Source organism: Micropterus dolomieu, linkage group LG05 (assembly GCF_021292245.1).
Source record: "Micropterus dolomieu isolate WLL.071019.BEF.003 ecotype Adirondacks linkage group LG05, ASM2129224v1, whole genome shotgun sequence".
NCBI lineage: Eukaryota > Metazoa > Chordata > Actinopteri > Centrarchiformes > Centrarchidae > Micropterus > Micropterus dolomieu.
In genome coordinates this window covers 8,378,696-8,390,281 of record NC_060154.1, presented here as the reverse complement: position 1 = coordinate 8,390,281, position 11,586 = coordinate 8,378,696, and the positions used below count along the sequence as shown (strand labels likewise).

General features: G+C 39.8%; 1 protein-coding gene across 4 annotated transcripts in view; it reads right to left on the bottom strand.

The window, feature by feature from the left end:
* Nucleotides 1–2,621: 2,621 nt before the first annotated feature.
* dnajc6 (DnaJ (Hsp40) homolog, subfamily C, member 6) overlaps nucleotides 2,622–11,586 on the bottom strand; it is a 44,180-nt gene continuing 35,215 nt past the window's right edge. For 3 of the 4 annotated variants that reach the window (XM_046050569.1, XM_046050566.1, XM_046050570.1), the window contains 7 exons: nucleotides 10,784–10,927; nucleotides 9,588–9,689; nucleotides 9,224–9,358; nucleotides 8,827–9,135; nucleotides 7,897–8,045; nucleotides 7,253–7,429; nucleotides 2,622–5,644 (listed from right to left, as the gene is read on the bottom strand). In XM_046050569.1, coding sequence (XP_045906525.1) covers nucleotides 5,543–5,644; nucleotides 7,253–7,429; nucleotides 7,897–8,045; nucleotides 8,827–9,135; nucleotides 9,224–9,358; nucleotides 9,588–9,689; nucleotides 10,784–10,927 — 1,118 coding nt within the window. In that variant the 3' untranslated portion in view covers nucleotides 2,622–5,542. The remainder of the gene's footprint in view (nucleotides 5,645–7,252; nucleotides 7,430–7,896; nucleotides 8,046–8,826; nucleotides 9,136–9,223; nucleotides 9,359–9,587; nucleotides 9,690–10,783; nucleotides 10,928–11,586) is intronic. The other variant, XM_046050567.1, reaches the window with a different exon arrangement.

Here is an 11,586-nt window from a genome sequence, read left to right as displayed (position 1 = left end):
TTGGTCGTTCCTGAATTAGTCCAGTGTAACTTAACGGACTTATAACTTTAACAAAAGAAATAAAGAAAATAAAACAAACTGAAGGCAGATCGATGTCGGGGCACTTCAGGTGTGTTGCTTCAGGCGAACAAAGGCCTGTTTGTTTCGCTGGCCGAGTCTGGGCGTTGCCTGGCGAGGCACGCCACACGTGCCGAAAACGTCCAGAGGGCAGAGCAGAGTGGAAGAGAGCCAACAGCGAAGAGGAGAGAAGAGCTAGCAGGTCGCGTGTCGCTCTTTTGTTGTCTGGGGCGTGGTTCCCCAGGGGGCGTCTCAGGTTTCCCATGGGACTGCCTTTCTAAACTTAATGTCTAAAGAAAAGAAATCTATTTGCACGTATTATAATCAAATATTTTCCACAATCGAACCTCAATGGTCGAACGGTTGTACTGTTCTAGGCATTGGGTAACAGGAAACAATTGTCACATTATTGGTCAGGATATTTATACATTTAACAGCATTTCCGATGAGGGCATGTAATACTTATTTCATCCACTTGGGGGAGCTCAGGTTACATGAGGAAAGCTTGGATTAAATCAAAGATCGTCTCTCCTTAGGAACTGGGAGAATTTGTTGATTCATCCTTAAATTCAAGCTGGCGATTAAGAGTATCGTAAAACATTTCTTTATCATCATTTCTAAAGGGATTTTGTAAGAAAGTATTTATGAACTAGCATTGATTACATTAGATGAAGGAGTGTCTTGCTGAAAATAAAAACATTGCACAAGTAACTTCTTTTCAGCACTAATATCAACAACAGATAGCAACAACAGTCAACATAACTACTCAAATAGAGGCAAACGTATTCAGGCAACTAAAGATTTAATTAACTTAATTAAATGCTTTGAGTATTTGGAGACTGCAGTCCTCTGTCATCCAAAGTTCAGTGTCTGGACCACGTCACACTTAGGTGAGACAGGGGTTTTCCTTTTTGATGTGGTAATAAAACAAAGAATAAGGTCAGTTGCCACGGAAACGTGTGTGGGGGGGCCAGTTTTGATAGGCTGTTCAGGGAGATGCCAATGGCTGGCTCGCGTCCCTTTGTCAGTTTAACAGTCAGGCCCCGCGTTATCAGCTTCGGAATCAAAAAGGTGCCAGTTTTATGGTCGGGATAGCACTTAGAGAAAGCAACTTTGACCCCTCCCCTTCTTCTCTGGGGAGGAGAAAGGAATTTAGGGTAGCTCCAAATTTATTCAATGTAAAATGCACAAATCCACACCGTTGTTCACTACAATTTCTACAATGGAAAACCAAACAAAGGCGAGTCGAGCCAAAGGGCCTCCGCTCAGACTAGCTTGGTTTGAGGGCGTGCCTGTCCCCGCTAGCCGCTTGGCAAGCTTTATGAGGCGGTTTCATTGTGACGTCACAAGTAAAGGAAGTGAAGGGCTGGACTACAAACGAGCTGTTTTCAAGCAGTTCAGAGCAGTGCTTTCTGTGGGAGATGGGAACTCCATTTGGGCTGGACTTTGGGCTTTTTCACTTTGCAAACCTGTTACATGCACAAAAAAGATATATAACTCAATAGAGGAGAGGGAAAAAGCCAAAAAGCATAATACCACCTCTTTAAATCTACCAATTAGTTGTAGCAGCACCTTTAGCAGTTTGTGGTAACATACATGAATGTGTCTACATGCTTGTCTACAGAACAAGATGCTTATTTGAAACTTTTCAAGTGTGTGTACCAGCTTGACATCTAAATGAGACTTAATGGTGCTTAATGGTGTAGGACATGAAAAATAAAACATCAGCCTGTGCTAATCGGTGACATCCATCAGTGCTGAATCTCTCACAGGAAGTGCGTCAGCACTCTCAGCAGATCCAGTGAGAGGAGGGAAAAACTGAAGTGTACAGCACTAACCTTATTTTACAATGAATCACAGATTACGGGGGGGTTCAATTACCCAAAATTTCCTTCAGGATAGACGAACACTGACACTGCAGTCCTGTTTTTCCCGGATCTGGGCCCCAAGGGAAAACTTTTCAACCCCCTAACTGGTCACATATGAGCAGAGTTTAAGATGAAGCAGTAGTGAACAGCAGCATTGTAATGCAGCACATTGTTACTCTATTGTCATTACCATCAGTGTTGAAATGCTGCGCCTGCACTGAAAGGGATTATCTTCAACATTAAATCACTGTATTGTATCACTGATAGAAAAAGCAAAGCAGGCATTTTTACATGAAAAGGTTGTCACATTGATTCTAGAAATTTAGGAAAAAACTTTTTTTCTATTCCTGGATGATATTAATAGCTGTTGATTTATTAAGCACTAAGACTAAAATACCTAGCAGTATAAAGTTATAATTAATACCACCTCCACCTGAACCAGCTACAAATAAATTGAAACTTAAGCCTTAATCCATCACTAACAATCTAATAATGCAATATATGATAGTAAATCAGGGTCATTTTTCTGTAGCACAAGTACTTTTACTTGAGTACTTGTTCCACAACCACCAAGTACACTGCACGCCATTTATGGTGGCAATGTTGTACTTCATGTGTTATACACTGCTACCCTCTAGTGATCAAAAAGAGAAACACCAAGACACACATAACCTGATGAATGCTGCACACAATGTCTGTTTTCTGTTTACTATTTATTTTTTGTGCACTGCACTTGATCATTATGTACATCCTGTAATGGTAAACAGAACTGAAAAGGAGCACATGAACAGAATTTTTACACAATTTAGTAATACTTGAACAGCAGACAAGCAAACACATAACATACAGTAGTCTGTATCCAAATCTGATCACTTCCATACATACCACAACTTCAAACAACACACATCCATTGACTACACTATAGAGGTTAGCTTTTAAACATAGCTGTAAGATTGCAGATAGAGAATTCAGTCAGAGAGGGAGCTAATGAGGGTTATTATACATATAAGTCTTCTGTAAATAGAGCACAGAAGCACATACTACACACCTCCTGTGTCTAGTAAGTCGCCAAAGAAAGCAGTAACCTCTAGATCAGAGTTTTTTCAGACCCAGTGTCTTGTGATCCATTCTGGGTCCCAAACCAGTTGAAGAAACAGCGCTTTATAGCAGTCATTCTCTTTTTCCACTGATCAGTATACAGTAAACATCCTCAACGTAGATGAACAAACTGGAAATCCTGGGCAATGATGAAGTCCAATAAAGGAAAGAAAAAACATTATGATGTTTAACCAGGATTGATGACAACCAAAAAATGATCTCCAAAACTTAAACAGTTCGTGAACATCTGAAGGCTAATATTATACTCAATGTGCGTATGTTGAAATTGATTTAAAACATATTTTTGAACTGATCACAGATGTCTAACATTAAAATAACAGTCTGTAAGTAACACAAAGGTGAGGATGGTATAGTATCATGTTAGTGTCCTGTGAAAACCGAAAAACCCAAAATGAAATTAAGAATTGCTTCAGTTTCTGCTTGCTAATAAGTAAATACATACATTTTGTTTTTGCATATGTTTCTTATTGGCCCATGGATTTCATCCCAGGACTATGGAATATTTTTTACACAAGAAGATAATGTCAAAAGTCAATTTCCATCATACATAGGAAAAATCACACATCACATTAGTGAAATTATATATATGGAGAGAATTGACATCTTTTCTGGATTCAAACTATTAGAAATGGTACCTGCAACATGAACAGCTCCTGAAAAAAGATTGATACTTTGAGCCATTTGCGTTGTACCTCACGGCTGATATGAAATAGTGTCAATGTTATTCATCCAGACAAAAAGCTGCTTGATAGTTATAAATAAAAGTGTCAGTGGTGTGACAGAAATGTCTCACAAATGTAAACAAAGTAAATGAAGTAATTCAAAAAAACATTGCTGCAAATCTGTGTTTTGATAAAAGTGCTGTAATGACAGCAGATATAAGTAGGATCAGAGTGAAATTAGGAATTGCAGATATATAGCAGTGCGATACAGTAAAGCACATTATTTAACTCATCAGTCTGACATTTCTCTGCAAAATCAACCCATGACTCAATTTAGCGTTGTAGTCAGATAAGCATTACTACAGTGTTTAAACACACAAGAGCCATTTCTGTAGCTATGAAAAAGATTCTGCAGACTCAAACAGGCTATACACACAGAAACTGTGATATATTCTTACAAATTAGTCCCATGTTTTCCTTTTGATGAGTTAAAGATAATGGCCTATAAATCCCAAACATGACCTTTACATACAGTACATTAGCTGATGACATGTGCAGTTAATTTAAACCAATATGCAGCAGGTCTGCTACACAAAACAACATGAAGATGAACAAAATGAACTAATAAATAAATAACAATAGCTTTCCTTCAAAGCTGCGCCAAGTAAAGTTGTCAGTTTGTGCTTTCACAGAGCTCCCTTGCAAAAATACATGTTACTGTATGAGTGAGAAAGCATGATGCCTCAAATTGCTTCATGTATGGAACTGTACATGTGCGAATCCCTTAAATACAATATACAATCCCCAGTTCCCTGCAAACATGGAAACACACAGGGATTAGATCGGACACACCAATGATAAATCATTCTCCTACAGTACTTGTTATCAGCCCCTGGGCTCTGTAATAAACGCACAATGAAATATTAATCATACAAAGGGAATGAAATACCTTTTTTGTTAATCTGTCAAATGAATATTAAGTCTAGAATTTAAATTGTAGCAGCCTTCTGACGTGTTTTTATTGTAGAACTTTTTTTTTCATTTAATTTAGTTTTTTGTTTTCAATTATCTTCAGCAGACTAAATTTTGAAGAGATAAAAAGCGAACCTGTAACCAGAGTTAATGTAAAAAGACCGATAGATTGTTAATTTGTACTACCAAAAAACCTATTTCAATCAGGTTTGGCTTAAGTTCAGTTTCACTTCAGTTAAAAATGTATAATGACGTTTAGCCGCTGTTCTTCGCTGCATTTCTAGAAACATTTAAATGCATGAAAAACTGTGGCTTTGATATGACAGAATGTACAAATTTACTTCCCCATCGGAATGTTTTGTGACTACATGGCTTGAGTGATGTGTGGTGTAAATGCTTTCGGGGCCTTGCACACTATCTGGTGCTCTCAATCCCTTATTTAGAGCAGTCTGTGACATGCTTGTTCAGTTTACTCCTTGCTGTGATTTTCTTATCTTGTGTGTCCATCGTCTCTGCTTTGATTGGTGGCTCGATTCAGGGCTAACGACACTCGACAAGGAAGAACAATGTTGCACCACATACATACAGTAGGTAGGTTGATTTGAGCTACAGGGAGTTATTCGTTCAGTTACACTGTTAGTCTGGGCGCTGAAGTTCCATTTTGCAGTCTTTGCAGATCAACTGGATGTTCTGTGTTCTGTGTGTGTGGTAAGAAGAGAAGTACGGGTCAAAGCACAGGTATAAAGGCAGACGTTGTAGGGTGCGGTTGTAGTATGTTAACCAGAGATGGTGACACATTTTTAGGATTAGATGACAGAATCAGCAAGGACATCTTCTCCTTGCTCATTTCCTCTAACTACTTGTTCAGTAGAGGGGTTTTTGTCCTTGGCTTTCAAATTCTGACCAGGCGTCATTTAGTTCCATGAAAATCATCTTGGCATATTGTTCATAGGGCTGTCCTGTCGCCTGTGAGGGAAGACAGAGAAGCACATTGCAGTTACACCAGTAGGAAAATTGGCCTAAAATATTATGCACTTCCGGCCAGGATCATAATGGTACTCTTAAAATTGAACAGCTGCTCATGACTCAAGCCATGTGTAATTAGGTTTTGATTTACTTCATGGCTGCAGTCAAAAAAGGAATTGACATACACACACACACACACACACACACACACACACACACACACACACACACACACAATATCAATGAATTCACACAGAGGTGAGGAACCCTGGGGGATGAAGGATGGTGACAAATAAATAAATAATTTAATTCAAACATCTCAAAGACGTGGTCCAATGTGTGGTTCAACCATACAACAGGTCTGAAAAATTGACTCTAAAGCAAACAAACACAAAACACCCCAAATGCAGTTCAATAAAAACTTGCTTAAAACTATTAAACAAAGATGCTCATCCTCCAAATGCTGTTCTTGATACCTTCTATTGTGTTCATCAATGGGAAAATAGACTCTTCAGTTCAAATAAGTGACCACCGTTATGTATTGTTATCTGCTTTATTTGTCACTTTTATGTTGTCTCTGTTTTATCTTACTTTTGACTTTTATTGTGAAGCTTCTGTAGATTGATTTAGGTCCATTGCATGAACAAGTCCTATTTTAACATGTTTAAATGTTTGGGGTCTGGAAATACATCCATGTACCTTTGTGTGTTTATGCACTGTACTGTATATGTGTGTACATCCATGTGTCCATCTCTCCAGATAAGCCTGCTTTTATGTACTATGATGTCCTTCATTTTGGGTTGTGCCTATGCTCTTGTTTTGATAAAGAGGAGCATGAATAGATGGGGGAGAAGTCTTGTAGTTTCTCCTTGCATGCATGCTGGTGATGTCTACCTGAAATGATCTCACAACAGATCTTAAAGCCATGACTTGAACTTGAAGTATTCCTGACAGCAAAAACAAAAAGGCTGTCTAACTGTACGGTAACGTAACTGCTTTTGGATCAGTGAGTTATCCCATTGTTAAGGTGATGATTATTTTGGTTGTTTTCATGTTACTACTGCCTTTTTTATATCATGTGTAAAAAAGTTCTTGTTCAATATTAGTTAAACACAAACAAGTCCTCCAGCAAAAGCATTTTTCTATTAACTTTGCCGATATTTTTAGATTACAGTAAAATTGTAACAATGTGCTTCACAACACTGCATGACTTTTCCAAATTTTCCGAGAATTGCTTATAAACATGTGTCAGAAGTCTGACATTAAAATTATATATTATTTAACGGACTTTCCTTTGCTCTATGTCTGCAATTGATGTTGACAGAACGTTTTGCTCCACACAACCCCACTGTTATTGATGTTTTGGAGTAGTTTGTAAGTTTGTCCACTTCTTTGTGAAATTCTTTTTTGTAAACAAAATGATTGCTTCAATACTTCTTTACATGTTGGGTGTTAATAATGAGAGCAGAAGAAAAACAATATTCTTACTGTCTTTTACTCATTCTGCATACATAAAGATACTGTGACCTTGACTTTATTATTATTATTGTTGTTGTTGTTGTTGTTGTTATTATTATTATTAAGACCACCAGTGATCATCTGTCTCACCTTATCTGGGTGGACAACCAGGACTGCTTTGCGGTAGACCTTCTTGACCTGTTCTGGAGTAACCAGGTCAGCCATGCCCACAGGCTTCCAGCGTGTCTCTCCCTCCCACAGCACAGTATGCATGGTGGACAGCAGAGCACGGATGTTCCGCTCCTTCCCCTCAATCCAGTCCAGAATCTGGGTCACACACAGGAGAGGAAGAGAAAGAGAGCCATTAAGACAGTGATGACCAGATTTGGACCAATAATTAGCAGAAATGCTTTCAGTGATTTTGGCTCTGGTAACTCCTTTTCAAAGGAATAATTAGAGGAACCAATGTATGGACATGGGAAACACACACTGGTCACTTCATTAATTCTGGAATAAACAGAAAGGCTTTAACAGCCAACGGTTTTTGAGTACACTATCCTACTTGTGGGAATCACTGAATTGCTTCTATTGTGCTACACAGGACAAACAGATGACAAAACCCCAGTGAACAAATGTCAAACTGTAATTCTACTCAGATGTAGTGATGCAAGAGCCAGGGGACTTCCTGGTGTTTCTCACAGAAACTTAAACAGCGAATAAGAACAACAAACTACTCCTTATTTTTATCAGTCCTCTGATGTTGCTCAAAATCACATCAGAAATATTGCCCCTGCCTTTAGTTTCTCAGGGTCCATCTCTTTGGCCATCTCCTCCTTCCTCATCTCCGCTATAGTCCTGGGCCCTTTCTTCTCTTTGGTCCCTGCAAAGCCCTGACCAGACAGCAGGTCATCAAAGTTGGCATGCGAGGCCTTGGGCTTAGAACCTGGCAGAGAAGGATACAAACACAAAGGGAAAAAACATGCTGTTCACCCATTTGTTGTCCTCCAATGCACCATGAACTGACTGAGTGACAGATCCATTCCCACAAAAGAATGTATGTGCACACAGTATCAAAATGTTAATGTATTAAAATATGTTTTACAACTACCTATTTGTTTTATAATATATATATTATTTGACAAGTGAATGCATTTTGAAATTAATTCAGTGTTTACATCTTATTAAATTAAATATCAAATAAATAAATATTTAAAAACATGCAGTTAGGGTAAGGGTTAGATTTTCATAGCAGCAGCCAATAATCCTGTTTCTGTCATGTCATGAGCAGCCATTTTTAAAAACTGTGCCACAACAAGCACTCAGACGGCGCATACAGTTCCTTTACCAAACCTATAGAGTCCTCTTAATTCAGTTTAATAAAATGTTTAGAGATTTCTTCTAATCTGCATCTGAATCTGCATCAAAGTAAATATTGTGATGGAAGTGAAGATAATATGAGGATTTTGCAGAACAATAAATTAAAACGACTGAATCATGGTCATTTAAATTTATTATGTTGCTTTATTATGTGCCAGCTAAATGCAAATATGTTGCATGGTCACAATGAGTAAAAATGTTGTTTTCACAAATTATGATAATTTAAGAATATATAAAAAAAATTTAAAAATACATCACGGCTACCAGAATGAACAAATTCACAACCTGATCTCTACATTGTCATTTTAACAGACAACATCAAATCCAATTCAACATCTCCTGCTCACCCATGCCAGCCTGTGCTTTGCCCCCTGCGCTTGGCGAACCCCCTCCCATTGCAGAAAAGCTGACATTGTAGTTGGGTCGGTTCTGGGGCGATGTGTGAGGCATGGGGGTGTGGCTGGGGCTGGGCTTTGGCTGTGGGGCAGGGCCCTGTCCTTGGGGTTGCCATCCTCCACAACTTCCAGCACCCGGCTGCCACGAGGGGAAGCCAGGTGCGTGCTGGGGAGATGGAGGAGGTCGCGATGGGGAGCCCATGGGAGGGAGGGAAGGGGTAGTTCCAGTAGGGGTGGTGGGTTTGCTGGAGAAGCCAGAACCTGTTAAAGGAAAGAACAGAGATTGTGGCACAAGACATAGTGGCAAAGAAAACACACACTCAGTTCATGTAAATTTCCAGTGACTAACCTCCAAGGTTTCCCCCGAGGTTACCTATGTCAGCAAACGGGTCCAAGGTATTTGGCTTGGTTTGGTGGGTGGGAGTGCTGTGGACCGAGCCTGTGGGGCTAGTAGTGGCTGACCGACTGCCCATACCAAAGCCTCCTGGATAAATCAACAAACAGTGCTGGAGACTGGTACTCACAAATATTTTTGAGCCTTGCGATTTGCAGTTTTTTTAATCTCTTTTTTAAATAGCATTCAGTTCCACCAGCTCCCACGAATGTAAATACATACAAAAATATTGTTGTTGGCTTCCCCAATTCAAGTATTTAACAATGAGTGCTGTCCATGTCTATGTACATGTGTGTGTGGTTGGGTTACTGGTTTCTACCTGTGCTTGTGGTAGCGGGTCTATTCCAGTCCCATCCTCCCTTGGCGTTTTGCTGCTGAATGTTGACGGTTGGGGTGGTAGGCGGGACAGGTGAACTCCGACCTATTCAAGAACATAAAAGTTTGTCACAGACTGAACACACAGTGAATGAGAACCAAGCAACTTGCTTTAAAATGCCCCAAAACTCTCATGGCACACTGCGGAGACCAAATACAAATTATTTGTAATAGACCTGACTTCAAAAGCATTACTGTGATTTCAGGCTGGGTTCAGGCCTGCAATATATATTAAATGTTTCTGTCAATTTCAAAACGATAGACTGATTTAAAGGCACACTGGACATTTTGTTGTTATCTTGCCTCATCATGCACACACTGCTCTGTAAAGGTGTGAAGTCTAAAGAAATAAATCTAGAGTAGCAGAATTGCCCTACCATGTTTAAAGTTCAGGCTGAAAATCATTATAGGGAATGATTCGTGCTGGGGATGAAATATTAACTATGATCTCTTTGCAATACTAATCAGACAGGCTGCAAATGATTATCATCCAGCATGCAAACCCATTCAATGCCAAACATACAGCAGCAATATAAAAAATCTTTTGCAAAGCATTAGTGTGTTAGTAAGCAATATATAGAGCAAAGCCAAGAAAAATATATGAAAAACCTGGTGCATTAATCCTGGGGAAAATTAATAAATAAGCATGGTGGTGCAGTGGTTAACACTGTTGCCTCACAGCAAGAAGGTTGTGGGTTCGTTGCCCCAGCCTTTCTGTGAGGAGTTTGCATGTTGTCTGAGTGGGTTCTCTCTGGGTTCCTCCCACCATCCAAAGACGAGCACGCTAGGTTAATTGGTGTCTCTAAAATTGTCCTTAGGTGTGAATGTGAGTGGCTGTTTATCTATGTGTGGCCCTGCAATGGACTGGCAACCTGTCCAGGGTGTACCCTGCCTTTTGCCCAATGTCAGCTGGGATTGGCTCCAGCCCCCCGCGACCCTGTACGCAGGATAAGCAGTTGACCATGGATGGATAAAACATGTTTTAATGCCAGTTTTAAGCAGAGTTGACACACACGATTTGTGTTTATGTGTTATGGTGTAGCAGCAGACTTGAAGACACTGTAAAACATCCCTTACCCTGATGTGGACTCTTTTATTACATCCAAAATTGTGCAGCAGAGCAGCAGAGGCATGCCTTACCCAAGCTTGTAGGCTGCAGGGTGGGTGATGGAGAGCGAGCAGCATGCAGGAAGGGGTCTGGCTGCACCACGTTACCTGGTCCAAGGAATGAACCCATCATGTCCTGAGGCTTAGGCATGGGACCTGTCCCAAAGGGATCAAACGCTGAGGGGAAAAAACATACCCACCATTGTTACTGTCTAAAATTGTTGTTAACATTGTTGATATATTTTTTCACTTTTGCATTACAGAATGCTTAGTGCCCCTGGGTTTCTTTGTATAATATATTTTCACATAATCCTAGCTGGTTTTTCACATAGTTGAAATTAAATCTACTTTAACTTAAGATGTTACTGTCTAGTATTCTTATTTCACAATTTAGGTTTCTTCTAGTAATGGCATTACAATTATTTGAGACTGCCCTGCTTAAAGTCACCAATGACCTTTTAATGTCTGCTGATGAAGGCATGTGCTCAGTCCTGGTACTCCTGGACCTTAGCGCTGCTTTTGACACCATTGATCACAACATCATGTTAGACAGACTGAGGCACTGGGTGGGGATCTCTGGTACTGCCCTAGAATGGTTTTCATCCTACCTGTCAAATAGGAAGTTTTGCGTGTCTGTAAACAACTATGTCTCCTCGTTCTGTCCAGTTAAATATGGTGTGCCTCAGGGGTCGGTCTTAGGACCCATTTTGTTTTCCTTGTATCTGCTTCCCCTTGGACATATTATCCATAAACATGGCATTTCTTTTCATATTTATGCTGATGACACACAAATATACTTGCCCGTCAGATCCACAGACCCTGGAATGCTGAGTTCA